This window comes from Apus apus, chromosome 8, assembly GCF_020740795.1.
Source record: "Apus apus isolate bApuApu2 chromosome 8, bApuApu2.pri.cur, whole genome shotgun sequence".
Lineage (NCBI taxonomy): Eukaryota > Metazoa > Chordata > Aves > Apodiformes > Apodidae > Apus > Apus apus.
Genome location: NC_067289.1, coordinates 10,279,197 through 10,296,534, shown reverse-complemented (window position 1 = coordinate 10,296,534; position 17,338 = coordinate 10,279,197). Strand labels below are relative to the sequence as shown.

Genomic DNA, 17,338 nt, shown 5'->3' with positions numbered 1-17,338 from the left:
CTGCGCGGGGCGCGTGCGGGAGGTGGCGGGGCCGGCGCGGGGCGCGTGCGGGAGGGGGCGGGGCCGGCGCGGGGCGCGGGGCCGCACCCGCCCGGCGGGAGCCCGCGGGCACCGGCACAGCCTTAGCGTTGCTTTCTCTCGGGTGCATGGATTTACCGTGATTCCCGCTGGATTTTCCCGAGCTTTCGTTGTCCCTGCCCATAGGGCTGCGACACTTTTCCTGCCCCTTTGGCAGGCGAGTCATCATTTTGGCTACCCCGAGTGCGGGCAGGTCGAGCTGCTCACACGCTGCACACGATTTGTAACAGGCGTGTGATTTGTGCCGCAGGAAGGACAACTCCGGATCTCCACGGGCTGGAGGGCAGCAAAGCCAGCGGCACGACTCGGAGCGCCAGGGAGCCAGACGGAGCAAGGGAGCGAACACGTGGAAGCTCTGAGAAAAGCGCGTGGTCACTCAGTGGCTGAGGAAAGCGGGCAGAGATTAACATAAATCAATAAATCAATAAATCATTGTTTTAAAAAGCAGCGCGGGAGAGATACATTAGCATGAAAATACTGTTTCATCAAAGAAGAAGGAAATATATTTGAAAAGAGCTAGCCAACATGGAATCCTAAAAAGGTAATTAATGTAGTAGTCGAACTAAAAAACTGAGCCAAGCGTTATGCAGTGACTGCAGAGCATCAACGGGGGGAAGCAGGGAGCACATTTTCAGGCAGGAAATCACCCGTTGCCCCGCGCTGTTGAAGGGCTCGGCAGCAGACAGTCCTGGTCAGCTCTTAACGATACGTGACTTTTCCAAAAACGCCCATACGGCTCCCTGCAGCTTCACTTTGAAGACAGCCCTTTGGTTTCTGAAAGCCAGGAAGTAACATACAATGGCCAATTCGAGATTTACTCTGGGACGTGACTGGGGGACAAAGTGGTCTCTTGGCTTTTTATTCCTATTTGTTTGTTCTAATCTTTTGTCCTATTTGTATGTGGAAATTCTTGAGGCAGATAAGAAATATTTTTATTTAAAACAAATAATCCAGAAAGCTTCCAACTGAATTGACTTACTTGGAACACCTATTCAAAAACAGTTCCTTGAGCAACCTCTAGTCTTAGTGGTCTCCAGTTTCTCAACAGCTTTTTGTATTTGTTTAACATAATACAGGTATCAGAGTATTATTTCTGAATGTATTTTTCTCTTTTTAGTGATGTTATCAATTAACATGGTATAGGCACTGCTCCTACATTAAGACCTCTTTATTCTTCATAAAAACACATTTATACAGCCTTTCTGCTGCATTCAATAGTAATTAACACCAACTAGAAGTGTTACATTTAAATTTTTTAGTCAAATGTAAAGTCTGGGTACTTCTCTACAGAATAAATTCGTATCTGCAATTTCCACTATAACTTACATAATAAGCATCTCTTCAATTCTGTACTTCAGGGTTGAATTTGCATCGTTGAATCAATTACTGTGTTATTCTTGAACAGTCATTTTTTCAACGTTTTGCATATCGTATGCTGAGAAGCTTTTATTTGATGTTTGCTTTTCATGAGACAGAGAAAGGGCACATGCAGCCCAGTCTACCCAGAGGAGAGGGAAGTGGAAAGGCTGTAGAGCTCCCTGACGTCAGTAGCCATATTCCCTCCTCACTTTCTTGCTCTGCCTGGACATGCATGTCTCACAGCTCATCATCACCTGGGATTAAGAGGCGATAATGGCACTGGAGTATGAAAAATCAAATTGGGCCTCAACTCTCACCACCACCACTCTCAAAATAAATCCATCATACAGTCTGTCTGACAAAACAGAAGCAGAGTTGTAGCATGGGGAGGATTACCTGAGGACATGAGGCAGCAAAGGTAAAAACTATAGTGAGGGAGTGGAGAGAAGCACTTTATCACAGCTCATTATTTGAGGCACTCAAGGAGGGACTCTGATGATAAATCAGACTGAGCTGAAGTCCATACCACTAAAGCTGGATTGTTAAGCAGAAATGTGTCTCTTTTTCAACTTCAGGGAAATGGGCAACTAGTGTGCACTTTTACAAGGAGAATTTCTAGACCACTGGAAAAAAATCGTTGCCCTGATCTTTTTCAGCATCCAAAGTGTGCACACAGCCTCTAAGCCAGGAAAGGGCAGCTTCAGAGGGTCTGCCTGCACACTGCAGAGAGTTGAAAAATATCTACACTGGAAAGAAAAAAACAATGCTGAGACATACAGCCAGGATCTCCAGCATTTTTTATCTCTGGATGAAATTAACAGCTTTTATGTACCGAGATCAAAAGTATTGATGTTATTGGCCTGGAAAGATAACTTATAGATCAGGTGCTCCCTGTGCATTTTTCCTTACATCAGCAGTTTCTGCAAGTGGCAGAAAGTTAGGATAGTATAAACCTCACTGTCAGTCAATATTCAAAAGTCTTTGAAGGGCTAAGATATACACTTATCTAGAGTGCTGGAGCCAACTGTATTGGACAGTATGAAGCAAAATTAATAAAAAGAAGAGCTGCCTTTTGAGAGCTCTGGATTCTTCCTGCCAACACAGGTCTGAAAATCTCTCTTTTCTTGAGGCAAAGTACCATCCTAAGAAAAATAACGAGAAGAGAGTGTTTCTGATTCAATCACATTCTTGCTTGCAGAGGAGAGTGGGTTTTAGGCTTCCTGATTTAAAATTGTGTCATGACCCACTTGTTATGAAGTAGGTCAGTCTGCGGTATGCTGAACTAAATCAGAAAGGCCAGCCCAACAGTAGTCTGGGCTAAGGGAAAGATGTAGAAAGCCACTTCCTATTTCTGCTATGTTAGTAATGGGTGCAATGAATTGTTACTAAGGGGAGTTTTTGCATGTTGTCCTTTCTCGCATGCTGTCCTCCCTCTCAATTGTCAGGTCAGTCAGATGCAGGAGGATTGTGCTCTGATATTTCCTTGTTTCTGGTTGGTTAATTAAATTAATTTAGGTAATTTTTTCCAAGGTTGTTTTATTCTGGTGTAGATAACCTGCTTCCTCTTGCCCAAGCAGACACAGCTATTTACAGACACTTCTCTGTACATTGTTAGAGCTCCTTCTGACTTCTGCTCTGTGATTTCCAATGCTAATCATGACACCACAGCCACGAAAAATGTTAAAACTGTATTACTTGTATAAAGAACATGATCTTCTGGGAGCTGTTTGCTAGGTCAGAGCTATTCTGGGAGAAACAGCCAACAGTGCGTTATAGAACAGAAAAAATGAACTCTTTCACTGATACTGTTTTTCATCTTTGCATTGCTGTTTTCATCAATTTAAAGTTATCAATACTACTACTACTAATAATAATAATAAATTAATAGTTGCTATTTGCCAATAAAGTGTGTCCCTTACCAGTTTTTGTTCACATGAATAGATGCACGTTGTTTACCTACAGTGAGATAATAACAAGTACCAGAAAGGAGCAGTAGTTCTCTTTGCTAATCCTTTTCTGACACGTTCCTCACACATGCCATGCAGTCAGGCAGATTCCAGACACTCTTACTTGCTTCAGTCAAATTTTCACTTGGGTGAAAAAAGTTTTTCCTTGCTGTCTACTTTTGAAGGGAGAGCTTTTCCTGTTAACCTTGCCAAGCTGATGAGTAGACCTGGCAACAAAAAAAATCTCAAAGCAAAAAAGAAACAAAAAATCAAAACAAAAACCAACCAACCAAACAAACAAAAAACCAAAACAAACAAACAAACAAAAAACAGTAAAGTATCTTTATCTTACCCTCTCTGAGAAAAACTCAGAAATTTATTTAATTTTTCCTTCCAAAGTCCAGACTGTTGTGGACTGAAGACCTTTTGGTTAATGAGAGCTCTATGTCAACCAAAGCTGAGGTGTCAGGTGGTTCTATGATTGAACAGCTTTTTGTCTCTCAGTTCTGCAGGCCCAGGCCTGGAGTGGAAAGATTCCCAGGAGAAGGGAAAGGCTCAGCAAACTCCGGGCTGGTAACAACCTGGAGAGGTACAAACAAAGGCCAAGTTGATCTTCATAACACCAGCTGCTCTTCAGTGTTGAAGAACGTGGAGCCCAGCCCAGCCACAACTAGGCCTGAAACAGAGATCAAGAACGAACACACAGATAAACAAAAGAGTTTGCTTGGTGAGAACAAGGCCTTCATGGTTTCTTCTACTGTTCTCCTTTTATTCTCCAATGAGAGATGTTGGAGGTGTGGCTAATGGTTAAATGACAGCAGTTAATTCACTTTATTCTATAAAAGCCTGGTCCCATTTTTGATTGGGGGTGGATTTCCATACACTTTCCCAGGAGGTTGCTGGACGTTCTCCTCTCCCACATGGACACCTGCCAGAGAGACTGATTCTTGAGAATTACTATTCACCCAAGAACACCAAGCTGTGGCCGGGCAAGAGTGAGAGATATTGACTCTTTCATGGTCTTTATTAGTAAACTTCATATTAAGTAATCTTCATCATTAAGTTTAAGATTGATAATTAACATTCTAAGCCTAGTATAAAACTTGATACTAAGGAAGGTGCTAGCATTTTAATGGTTAACCTTTATTGATTTATCCAAGTACTTAAAAGTTTGACTTAGAAATATGTTGTGCTGTTTGGTACACTTTGGCACATGCCTTCCCTAATCATGGACCCCAACCACACCATGTTTGTTTCCTAAGTTGCTTTATCCTATAGCTGTCTATTAAATGGATCCTGTCATTCAGGCTGCTGTGTCTTTCTCCCCCCATTCTTACCACAGGCATGTCTTAGCAACTGAGTTATTCTTCACAGGCTGGGAGACCTCCAGCTAACAAAAAAGTGTATCTGATACCCTGCTACAGCTAGTTGTGCATGTCTTCTCATTCACTGCAGCACAGAAACAGTTAATGTCAGCCCTCGAGCAAGCTACATCTTCTCTGAAGCCTGTGGCCTGTTAAATCTATCTTCAGCAGTAAAGAAGGAGAAAAAAACCCTACAAACTGAAAAGACAAAGAACATGCATCTTCAACTTCAGCCAGGACTGTGATTTTTTTCACTGAAAAAGTGGCTCAATGTCATAATTTCTGATAACTGAAAGCAGTGCTCACTGCAAGGCACTTGGCAATAACCTTCCCTTTAAATTTCACTCCTACAGAAACATGAGTCAGATATCAAAACATCATACAACTAGCTTATGGGTGAAGAGCTGTTGAGTTGTTCTTCTTCACCATTTGTTTTCCAAGGCTTCCTCTGTAATTTTGAGGGCTAGAAAAAAGAATCAATGTGAAGCTTGAGATTTTTAGGTAAATTGAGATACTGCAGGAGATGGAGTACTGAGAAACCTACTACACTGAAATGCATTAAATCCAAAGTTCAATCAAACAGATTTAACCAAGAGGTTAGGCTTGTGAATTAATACCTGTAGGAATTAATGATATATTTAATGAACCTTAGTGACTGCATCTCATGTTCCTTTGACACCTCTCAAATAATAAGAATATTAACAATTGGTAAGGAACCAAATTTAACAGAACCTGAGAAAGATACTTTTTATCCACAGAACAGATACCCCTTACGAAGCCAACTCCGACTTATATCAGCCACTTCCAAGACACGTGCATCTCTTTCTCCTGGGATTTTCATATCCCTCAGCCGGCACTGTTAGTCTCTCTCTCTGCCTCACTTTTGTATGTTATGTTATGCAGCTGTGATGGCAAATGAAATCCCTTTAGTACAGGACTGGTGTTGTAATTGTATCCTGCACAATTCCCAATGCTGTCTGTAGTGTCCATATATCTGGTTTTTCAAGGAATCTCAACCCAGACTAATGATTGTCTCATTGATATGAAGAATGTAAACAAAATAATTAAAAAAAAAATTTAAACCGTTTAAAGTTAGGAAAGAGTAGAAAAATTTCAGGAACATGGAAATGTAAATGCAGATGGTTACAAATAAAAATTTTACTTTATTTTTGGGGTAAAACTGAATTCATATAAGCAAAACTATAGAAATGCCATTTTAAATTTAAGAATAGCAACCATAGTATTTTAGTCTCTACTTTTCCTGTGGCATATTTGCTTTTTAAGCATAGAGTATTCTAAGTTTCATCTGATGCATTTACATTAAATATGTATTTTGGATTGCATAGTCTTTGAATAATGGTATTCATCCAAGGAAGCTAAAAGGCTATTAAACAATTGCCTGGTTTTATTTACAGTAGTAGCTACATGAGCAATACACTATGCTTAATATATAATAGCAACCACAGCACTGTATCTACTGTATATTGTATTTAAATGTTCTAATGCCAGCAACCCTTAATGAGCTTTGACTGGAAGTTCTCTGCAATTGATAATGCAGAAGAAACCAACACAGCAATTTAAAAAGCTGTAGCAGAGTTAGGACTGCACTGCCAAGCAGCTAAGGCTGACACCTCCTGGAATAGAGGAATCACAGGATCATAGGAACAGAGATCACAGTTTTCCATTTATGTACAGTCATACAACCATAATCACTTAGTAAACATAGCATACACAATGCACTGGGTTTAGTCTGAATACTCAAAACTTCTTTTAGGATTAATATTTTGGCAAGGTGTATTGTCTGTAGCCTGGTATTTGGAATAAGATAGAGAGGGTGTAACACAGCTGAGCTCAGCATACAATTGATCATCTGTACTGTTTAGATGTTTATCCAGATGGGTGTATGCCTGTAAAACCAAGTGACTGTGTCACAAGCCTAAAGCCATTCTTGGTTCACGAACTCCCCGATTCACTTCTCAGCTGGAGTGTGTTCCAGTTCATCAGGAGTGGCTTAGTTACACGTTGGCTCCTTGGTATTGGGAATTGAAAATAGCTGACCAATTAGCAACACTACTATGAAGAACTAAAAAGTGTCCTTGTCACTAAGCACACCCAGTAATGCCTGGGGTTCAGTGAGATAACAAACTTGAAAGCATGAATAGCACAGGCCAAGAAGGGCATTCACCCATTTCCCTCTTGGATTTGCACAGGCTTTACAACTCCCCTTTATCTGGAAGGTAGAAAAACCAAGAGATGAGCAACAAAAAAGTCTTCAACTGCTTGTTAGGAGCTATCATCAGCTGAACAGTAACTCAGCAAATAACTTAACCAGCAGATGAGGTGTGGCAGGTTTTATATTTTAACAGCAAAATTAAATCAGCAGAAGGTTTGCTATTCCTTACAAAAATCACTGCCTGTGCAATGCTGTGATTTTTATCATCAACTATCTCCTGCTTTTTGTTAACTTATACTGGTTTTTTAACACATATTGTGCAGTGATGGATAAAAATGCATACCAAGAGCCATTCCTCTTTGTCCTTAAATGCTATACTTCTTGATATCTGTGTATAGTCCTGTGGAATGATCTATATAGAAAAAAGTACACAATTTCCTATTAGACAAGAACAGATCCAAATCCATGCACTGGTCAATACTAACCAATATGGGTCATACTACTGGATTGCTTTAAATTGGTAACTTACACAATAGCATTCTACAGACTTCTACTGCCAGCTGCTCCATGTCATCAGTGAGAGCCCTGGGAGGCACTTTTCTTTGCGTCAGAAGGGCAGCAATCATATTGCTTTGTGCTGGAGAGAGACAAAAAATATTAAGAAATTAGTAAATTTCATTATGATTCCTTGTAGTAATAGAAAGTTTGTGACAGAGATAACAAGCTAAGGAAATGCTGCAATGCCCTGACTGGGAATGGTGTGAGATTGCTTCAGGGGGAAGGGGAAAAAAAAAAAAAAAAAAAGGGAAGAAAAAGGTTAAAAAAGAAGAAAAACAGAGAAAAAATATGCAAAAATAGGATTCAGTAATAAAACCTCAGTAGCCACAGAAATCATGGGGGACTGGTCTCAATACAGCAAGAGCAGGAGACTTGGGAGCTGAAGTATGAAGTGGTGTTGAGACTTTGAAGGAAAAGCTCTCTCACTTGTTATCCAAATTATATCCAAGCTTCAATAAAAAAGTGTAGTTGGTATTTTACAACAAAAAATAATTATTTTTTTAGTATGTACGAAGGGAAGAAAGTCCCATAGATGACCATCTACTTCTGCACATTAAATTACTCAACAAAATTGAGGAAAAAGCAACTTACCTACATAAACACAGAATAGCCCAGAAGTAATCAGAATTAAGTGTTTCTCAGAAATGGTCATGATTTTCAGAGCTGAAAGAACTTTTAACTGGCTACTTAAGCTTATTTACTCACAAAAATAAGCCTCAAATCTGGTTATTTTGGAGACACAGCACTCACAATACCTTCTTGTATCCTTAGGAATGCGTGGAGCCACATGCTATTTTTAAATGGAATTTCCTACCAGTAATATAACCACCTTATCAATCTATGCTATTGACCATAGAAACCGACTTTCAATGTATTATTTTTTCCCTCCACTGAGGCTGGTTATGAAAAAATATTCAACCAGAACAAGAGGAACTAAAAAAAAAAAACAAAACCCACAAGTCATAGTTCTGTGGATGAGGCATCTGGGTGTTTGTGGCAATGGAGTCATGGCTGACAAGAGGAAGCACAAGTTGCAGAAGCAATACAAAACTTTCAACAGGCACAACCTGGGAATACAAAGAGCACCCACAGAATTTCACACATAGACCTTCACTTTCTTATTGTGCTTCCCGGCTTTGAGTTTGCTAGAATTTCAGGCTTTTCTGCATCAAGGTCATACATAGCTCTGGTTCCAAAGAGCTCCACCAATGCTTACTTATTCCCAGGGTAGGCCTGGAGAGACTCATCTCCTGACACTTTTAACATGAATCCATTAATTGTGTCCACACCATTTTGCTGGTGCCCAATTTAGCCTGCAAGCTCTTTTGAGCCCTTGGAGGAGCCCACACCAGTGCTGGCAGGTATGAGGCAGAGCTCTGCAGTTTGGCCCAGAAGTTTTGGGAATCCCCAGGGAACATGCTGGGTAATTTCTCCTCCCTGGGGAGGCTGATAGCTCCTTAGCTTACATCCTTAATATCAGGAATTTGGAATCCACCTGTTGGAAATTAAAGCAAATTAATCTTGATCCTTCAGAGACTTACCCACAGAGAACTGGCAATTCCCAGATTTGCGGAGCCACAAGTAGATTGCTGAAGTTCCAAAACCAGAAAATAACAGCTTACACTCACGTACACCATTTAGAAAACCCAGTGCCTCTTAGCTCCTCTCTCAAGGACAGAAAAATGCTTTACAGTTAAATTTTAAGTTATATTAAAATTAATACTTCTATCTCTATGGTCAAAAAAGTACCAAAAGCCAAAGTGTAGATTTATCTGCAAGACTCTGGTGCTGACAGTAAGAGGACTACACCTACAAAGCCTGCTTGGTCACATCCCTGAAGTCCCTGTGGGCCATGTACGGGTACTTAAAAAGCTAAGCAGCCTTCCCTATTCATCCTGCACCCATGTCCTACCTGCTCCATGAAGTCCCATTTCTTTTATCAGGCCTCCCTTGAGAGATCCTGCATCAGGAAAATCTCATTATGCCAGAAGTCACAGGACTCTATAGGAAATGCATAAAGGGGAAGAAAGCACTGGCACATGTCCCCTCTAGAGGTAGCCCTTCAAGTTGGGAGCAGACTGTGTTACTATAATCATGGTCCTTCTTAGGGGGTGAGCTAGAAGCTTGTCCTCTAACAGTGTGTGTTAAGGTTGCTCTTGAACAAAAGGGGAGACTGGCCAGAGAAATTCCCTCAAGTCTGGTTAAGATGAAATTGAGCTATGAACAGGTCTTCATGTTAAGAAAAATCTTCATATATAGCTGGTGTCTGAGGGAGAGGAAGGAATTCTATCCTATGGAGGTTGTAGTTACCCACGTAGGGCAAACAAAGTGAGCACAGTGAACAGTGGCTTTAACAGGTGCCAATACACTTGTGTAATTATTTCAGCTGGAGGCTCATAAGCAAAGGAACTAATTTCAATGGGAAGTCACCTTTTTCAGTTAAAAATAAACATATTACAGAGTGCAGATTTTAACATTTATTTTTTTAAAAGTCCAACTTTCATTTTTTCCACAGACTTTAACAATAGTTTAAGAAGTGTCATAATGCTAACTACAGTTAAAAGGAAACCTTTAGGCACAAGACAGTACCAAAGAAGTAATAAACAGAATAAATAACTCACTTTATACAGGCTGAACAAAAATAACATGCAATAAACTTAATAAAATTCATACTCTGTATAGTACTCATGTTAGTAACATAAGCATATTAGTAAAAATAGAAACTTTAACAAAATGCTTAATACAAGCAAAACAGCGATGCAATATGAATCAACTCAAGAAGTTCAACGGTTCCAAAGAAGCCAGAGACAGCAGTGAGTAAGCACACAACAGTGTACAAGGCAACAACCTCAACCAAGAGGTTGAACCTAGTGGTTCTTCAGCCACGTCTGTGTTTAGTTCCCTGCTGGAAACCATATCACGCCGACATCTTCCTGAGCTTATGGCTGTTAAAAGAATGAGAGAACACACTTAAATAATTACTTCAGTCATAGGTCAATGATAGGTTTCTTTCCAAGATATAGCATCTCCTGAGAAAACAGGTCAGGTAGAAAAAGGGATGTGTGACATGACTGTCCCTGATAAGACTCCAAAAAGGAACAGCCATGTCTAAAAGAAGACAGAAAGACAAATGTGTTGAGCATTGCCATCAGAAGTGGCATTCAGGAGATGTAAGAAACAGGCTTCCATACATGCTGTCTTTGCATCAGCCCATAAAGATTTACATTTATATGTTCCTACCTCAGGAAAAGAAGATGCTTCTTCACCCAGCCTTCCTTAGGATTTACACAGGCTTTCAGTCCACTGTGGGTGTGGAAACTGGAAAAGAGATAATGATAAAGAGATTGGTAAATCATTAGAAATTCCTGCTAGTAATTACTATGAAGATGCATTTGGTCAAAAACATGCAACATAGATACTCTATATAATAAACAATAGCAACTGCTTTTGTAAATGCCAGGTAGATATAGGATGCTCCACAACTCCTCCAAGACTATATGAACAAAAAGACAGACCTATAATAGCTGCTTCAGTCTCAGGGATCCTGTTTTGCACCATAAAGTTGTGTTCAATTACTGGAACTAAGACAAAGAACTTCACTACATGCTGGATATAATGTGTGGGACTAAGGACAATAGCTGCTGTCAACCTAAGGTGACAGATCAACATTTAGGAGGGCTAAAGCCTTGTGGAAAAAAAATTCCGATCTCTGTGAATTAAGAAAATCTTGTTGCTTACGTGTCTGTTAATGGGTTTCAGCAGTGGAACACCCTGTGTTGGCTAGAACTGAAGCATGTTTTTGTTTGCACAGCTGATTCCTAAACAGTCGGATTTATTATTTACATTGTGTGGCTGTCCTGTGAGTTAGCAGTCCCTATCAATCTTAGGTTGTCTTTTTGTTTACAGATGTTATTATAATTTACTCAGTTAATTTAATGTTTTGAAAAAGAAAAAAAAAACAACCATGCTTATAATGTTCAGATCATTGGTTCTGCTCACACAGACATCCTACTGTTAATACATGTCAGAAAAAACAGAGGCACTTCCAAAAAGTAACTTACATGATGGCATGGATGTCGCAGACTTCACTGGAGAGCTGTTCAGTGTAGCCCTTCAGGGCCCAGCGAGGCAGACGTACTTTGGTGTAAGACAGGCAGCAATCCTGGTTGCTTTGAGCTGGAATGAAGCAAAACCACAAAGTAAATAAAACCCATTTGGAGCACTCTGCCACGCTGTTCAGCCCCTGACTGCCCAGCTCCCCATCGACAGCAGAGAAGGACTAAGGCAGAGTACTTTGTTGAAATGATTCCCTTCCACCCCTCCCTCTCACACCCGGCGTGGCTGGCACCACGCGGAGCGGCACCGAGATCTGCTCCCTGGGGCCGGGCACACTCACCCTCTGAGCTGCCGCACAGGAGCAGCGCCAGGAGCCCCAGCAGGGAAGCCAGGACCAAGCTCTTCTTCCTCAAGCCAGCCATCTCCTCTGCAGCTGTGCCCCAGCGAGTGCTCAGCTGCTGCCTGCTCGCCCTGCCACACCTCCACCTGCTTATAAAGGGGTGGTGGGAGCCGTGGGATTTCACAGGCGGGCGGATTCCACTGTCATCAGCGGGTTTCCCCATGGCAAATTCCATCGTGCCCAATGCAGCCCCAGCACTCCTTCCTGGTGCTATAACCAGAGATAAGAGCCTGTGGGGGAAATTTTTTTTTTTTTTGTTCGGTTAAGTAGGTTAGAAGATTCAGCCAAAAAGAAAAGGAAATAAAAGGCTGTGAGGTAATGGTTCTGTGGGTGAAACGTATTTTTAAGAGTAGGAGTGTGGGTTGTGAAATGAAGCACGTCAAATGGAGGTAACTCCCAGTTACCTACAGAAACTGCGTATCCTCTGCTCTCCTTCAATAAGCCCAAATAGAAGGAGAGGCAGGTGGGCCTCACCTCGACATTCATTTCAGTGTGGCAGGATCTCAGGAGCTGGGTAACTATCTGCAGAGATACCAAAGCACCACATTAATGGTTTCTGGCTGGGCAGCACAGTGACATCAGGCTTTCCAGGTTACTGCTTTCTGAGCCCCAGGCTGTAGTATTGGTGGGGCCATGTGGGCAGCATTGAGTATTCATGGAAATGGGTTTATTTTACCATATATTCACTGCTGCCACTTTCTCCCAGTCTGTCACACATCTGAACTATTTCATCTGAGACAGAGTTAGCTTAAAAGCAACTTAAAAGGACTATATTTTCTACTGAATCAGTACTGTCCAGAATGCATTAATGCTGCCTATTAAGCAATAGCTGTATCGTGTTATTTCCCATGCCAAACTGTACCCATGTATTGTGACTCCTGAACATTCAGCTAAAACACACAGTCTTAAAATGGCCTCACATGACCTGGCAGAAGCCCCTGCAGAGACGCTGTCATCGCTGCAAGTTCTGTTTGAGCTGCTGCTGAAGGCTGTTACTTTCCAGTGCTGTTTAGTGACCTGTGTGAAATGAATGCAATGGCTGTGGGACATGTCCTGCTCTGCTAGTGTACACAGGAGCTGCTTCCAGCTCCAGGTGGTTATAGAATAACCTGAGCTTTAAGTAGCTCCTCTTAAGGTAGAGCTCAGGGACAAGGTCCTAGTCAGTTGACAATGACATACCTTCTGTTCTTCACAGACTGCCAGTAACACTCACAAACAGTGCGTTCCTAATATTTCTTCCTAGAAATAAACTCTAGAGCAGATTGTTACTCAGACAAATTAATTTCTCTTTATAATAGCCAGTATTGAGGGAAGCTCACATGGCTGTGATACAGATATGTTAAGACGTGTCACCTCAGAGCCACTGCCATTGGCCAAGGGACAGGGGAAGAGGCAATAAAGATCCCATGCCCCGATGTATGCTCCTTTTGTAACTGCTTTATGGATCATAGTGAAATGCCATAAAAAGGCATGAAGATCAATGCTCTCAGCATGCAGCTATTTCTGAACTGCCTTAAGGACTATGTGCCACATTAGGCAAAGCTAAAAAGTAGCTAACTAGAGTGATAACACCTGAAGCGACCCAAGTTTGGCTTGATAAGGGTAGTTAAACATGAATCACTTCTATCAGGTATCGAGAATCATCAGGTTAGCAATAAGCAATTCTCTATCTTCCCCATCAGCACCTTTTTTTAATTATTATTATTTTTTAATCCGGCTGCCCAATAACAACCTGAGATTTTTTTCTTTGTATGGGTTTTTTTTTTTATGCAGGAGTTCACACTATCTAGTCTCTGTCAAGCAACTGCCTTTAAGAAGATACAAAAATTAGGCAATGGGTGACCAGTCCTCATTTCTCTCCTTCCACCCTCCCATTTCACTCTACTGTCAATACTAGGAAAGTCTCCACAGACTCCTACTTTAGAAAGAGACCTTTGTAAGATTGCCAAGATAGTAACTGTATCTTCCTATACATGGATTAGCATCAAGAGCACCAAAAGCAGTAGATGAACAATTAAAAAAATTAACAAAGTCTTCTAAACAAGATCAGTTTGTCTTCTGTGTTGCTACTGTACTTCTTGCTCCCTAAGATAACCTCTCCCCCATTAGTTTTGAGACTAGAGATGTAAATGATTAGGGTGATTTTAATGTTTATTGATTAGGCAACATATCTTTTTAAAAAGAGCTAATACCTTAACTGGATAATAAAAATACCACTATTAGTAGCAATATTACTTCACAATCTCATCACTACAAGTAATATTGAGTTACAATTCTACTGCTTACTATATTGATACAGTGGTTACATTATTATAAAGTGGCTAAATTGTTAAAAAGAAAACTTAAAACTCACTAGTAGGTGCTATTAAAATGCAATTCTGCTGCCTTGCCTCCTGCATGTATTAAGGTGAGAGTCTATCCTTACTTAGAACTTTATCCCCTCTGACTCCCCCCTCCTACACTGACTTTCAGACATAAAACTTGTGGAGAGTGTAGTTGGGCCCATAGAGCAGCTTCACCACTGCCTGGACTCAGCTGCACTCCTCCTGTCACAAGACCCTCCCATTTCTTGCTGTCCTTCTTCATTTTATACCCTTTTTTCCATTTCTAACTTCCCTTGAACCCACCCTTTCACTGTTGTTGCATCTCCTTTCTTCTGCCCTAGATTCCCCAAAATAAACAACTCGTTCCTAATTCCTTTTCTTCATTGATACCAAATCTATTACTCTGGCACCACACTCTGGTGTTTCTTATGCCATTTCCTGTACAATTACAGCTCCACATGTGATTAATAATACTGTTACCTAGATGAACAGAATCTTCTCACCTGGCCTTTGACATCCCTACCTGCTCCTAATTAAGCACAACCAGTTTAGATGCCAGAGCACTGACAACACCCAACTACTGCTAGCCCCATACTTCTGCCCTCAGGCTATTTTCATCACACCTCTGGTTCCCACCAGAGGCCATGACTGGTGTTGTGCCTCATGTCACAGCTCATGGAACTCATTTTATCTTCTGGTTTGTTTGATTTAGGAAATTAGGCCAACATTTAGAACAAAAGCCATCAGGAGGGCCTCAACTTCAGAAGCATTGTCCTTTTACTTGCACAAAGTACCCTTGGTTTATTTGCACAAAGTAGTAAAAAAAAAAAAAGTTTCATGCAAATGGCTGGAGAAAGTTGCCTGCTACATCCTGACATGACTCATAACCATACCTTAGTAGTCTTTACATTTACAAGTGCATAATGCAAACAGAAGGCAAAAACCCCACAAACAAACAAAAACCCAGTGAGACACCTATGGGTTCAAGGGAAGTGATTATTCCCTGCAGATGAGGGAAGAGCAGTTGTTTCCCTGTTTTCTTGTCCTGGTTTCCCTGAGCACCCGTGTGACTGACTGGGGCCTTATGGACTGGCCAAGGACTGCAACACTGGTGACCAGCTGGGCCATCAGGCTTCAGCATGGGGACCAGCACCTCAGAGTGCTGGGTGGCCGTGGCTGGGCCAGTACATTGCCCTTAGAGCCCCAGCAGGGGTGCAGTTAGGAGGCTGCACACAGCGGGTGAGGGCTGCCAGGGGGAGGGAGGCCATTGCTTCCCTGTGCTAGGCGTGCAAGGCATGAGGGGAGGCGGGTGCCCAGGGTCTCCTCAGTGGCACAGCCAAAGCACAAGAGGCAGCAGCTGCAAGTTGTGAGAAGGGAAATTCTCATCAGACATAGTGATAAAGCCTCTTCATAGCAGGAGGGGTGAAGCACTGGGACAGGCAGCCCAGGAAGGGATGTGAAAGCTCAGTCTGAATATCCTTGGAGATACTCAAACCTCAGTTGGACATGACTCTACCCTGAGCTCAATCTTACACTTAGGTTCCTTTCCAAGTCACACTCAAGTCCACATTATTTCATTATTTTTTCTCTTTTTTTCATGTCTAACTTTCCTTATTTTAGTTTCCTAACTTATTTGTCTCTGCCCAGCTTTTCTTTGCTATAAGTTTCTCAGCTTCCCTGCCTCCAGTTCTTCTTCAGATCCCCTCACAAACCCTGCTCTCCCTCTTTGTTGCTTCACTCTCAGAAAGACAAGCACCCAAGTACAGATCAACAAAGGCTTCAGCCTCTCCTAAACCTCCCCTCTTATTGTTTCAGAGGGGCCAGAGGGAACAGGCCAAACCCCTCCTGTGCGCATTAGAAAAGATGAGGCAAAGAGGTGCCAGTGCTGTAGAGGCATTCGGTTAGAGCTGTGAGAGGAAATGCATCAGGGAAAACAGCCTTTTCCAAGGTAATATTGGGTTCTGAGCAGTTTGGGGATGTTAAAGAAGAGAGCTGAGGAGTCAGACTGCTCTCAGACACCAGCTGCAAAGCTACAGCCTCCCTTGTACCCACTTTCCATGGCCACCAAGCTGCTGTTTCCTGGTAATACACTTCCTCTCTTTTATCCCAAAGGGCCTTTACTCATCAAAATACCTGCTGAAAAATTGCTGAAGGGTCTTACTAGTTGAACCTTTATACATTCAACCTGTATTAGGTAGCTAGCTAGCTAGACAGACAGACAGATAGATAGAGTCATATATTCAACCTGCACCAGTGGAATTACGGGCATTATTTCTGGGGAATGAGCTTGCCCCATCCCTCTCCCACTGCAGAGCAGCACAAAACCAGACTGCCTGGTTTCCAGGTACACAAAGAGTTGTGTTAATAAAGCTATGTCTGTTTTCATTCGAAACCTTGCATATGAGATGCTGTATGCACATGGGAAATTGAGAACTGTACATGGTTGGGAAAGCATTTTGAAATGCTTTGAAACTATAACCCCCCAATGGTAATCTATTTGACTAGACAGCTCTGCTATAAGAACCCAAAACAGATGCAAGGCTTAAGACACTCCATCAACTTCTGAAGAGACAGACAGAGACATTAACTATTTTATTGATAGACTACATCTTATAGTCACTTCTTCATGGGCTTCAGTCTAATATTAAACATGAAATATTTAAATAACCAAACATCTCTTACACACCCTGATGTTAGGGTAGGTGGACATGTCTGTAATAACTTCACTTGTCTCCTACAATAAGTTGAGAAACATATTGACAGTTTTTAATTGACTGGCAGCAGTGTACCAAAATTCCCATTTTATTCCTCCTCACCAAGAGATGTTGTTTTATTACATATTACTTCCCTTGTTTGAACTGCTGAAAGTAAATCAGCAGCTGAAAGTAAATACAGCTGATAAGCCAGGAAGGACAGAACCAAACAGGGGAAATCCCCTTCTGTAATTTCCAATGGTTTAGGACACCTTTGACAGAGCAAAAGGCAGGAAAGCATGTGTTCAGAGGGCCAAATGCAGGGATTTAATCATTGCATAATCCCTGATGATGAAATAAATAATAAATTCCAAGCACCAAAGTTCC

At 41.5% G+C, this 17,338-nt stretch overlaps 1 protein-coding gene and 1 long non-coding RNA gene across 2 annotated transcripts; one reads left to right on the top strand and one right to left on the bottom strand.

The window, feature by feature from the left end:
- Window positions 1-98: 98 nt before the first annotated feature.
- On the top strand, window positions 99-4,685 carry LOC127387998 (uncharacterized). The gene is made up of 2 exons (XR_007890262.1): window positions 99-619; window positions 3,896-4,685. It is a non-coding gene; the product is annotated as an uncharacterized LOC127387998 (long non-coding RNA).
- Window positions 4,686-9,940: 5,255 nt separating this feature from the next.
- Window positions 9,941-16,347, bottom strand: CCL20 (C-C motif chemokine ligand 20). Its single transcript, XM_051626915.1, has 4 exons — window positions 11,875-16,347; window positions 11,540-11,654; window positions 10,719-10,796; window positions 9,941-10,423 (listed from the first exon to the last, which is right to left on the bottom strand). Exons 1-4 carry the CDS (start codon window positions 12,107-12,109, stop codon window positions 10,396-10,398), a joined length of 456 nt encoding a protein of 151 aa, XP_051482875.1. The 5' UTR covers window positions 12,110-16,347; the 3' UTR covers window positions 9,941-10,395.
- Between the last annotated feature and the right edge of the window lie 991 nt (window positions 16,348-17,338).

Excerpts from the sequence above, each read along its gene's own strand:
- CCL20 (XM_051626915.1), bottom strand. The coding sequence starts at position 12,109 with ATGGAATTTGCCATGGGGAAACCCGCTGATGACAGTGGAATCCGCCCG. Across the intron at positions 10,797-11,539 it reads TGCGACATCCATGCCATCAT|TTTCCACACCCACAGTGGAC; the intron begins GTAAGTTACTTT and ends TCTCTTTTCCAG. Across the intron at positions 10,424-10,718 it reads AAGCATCTTCTTTTCCTGAG|CCATAAGCTCAGGAAGATGT; the intron begins GTAGGAACATAT and ends TTCTTTTAACAG.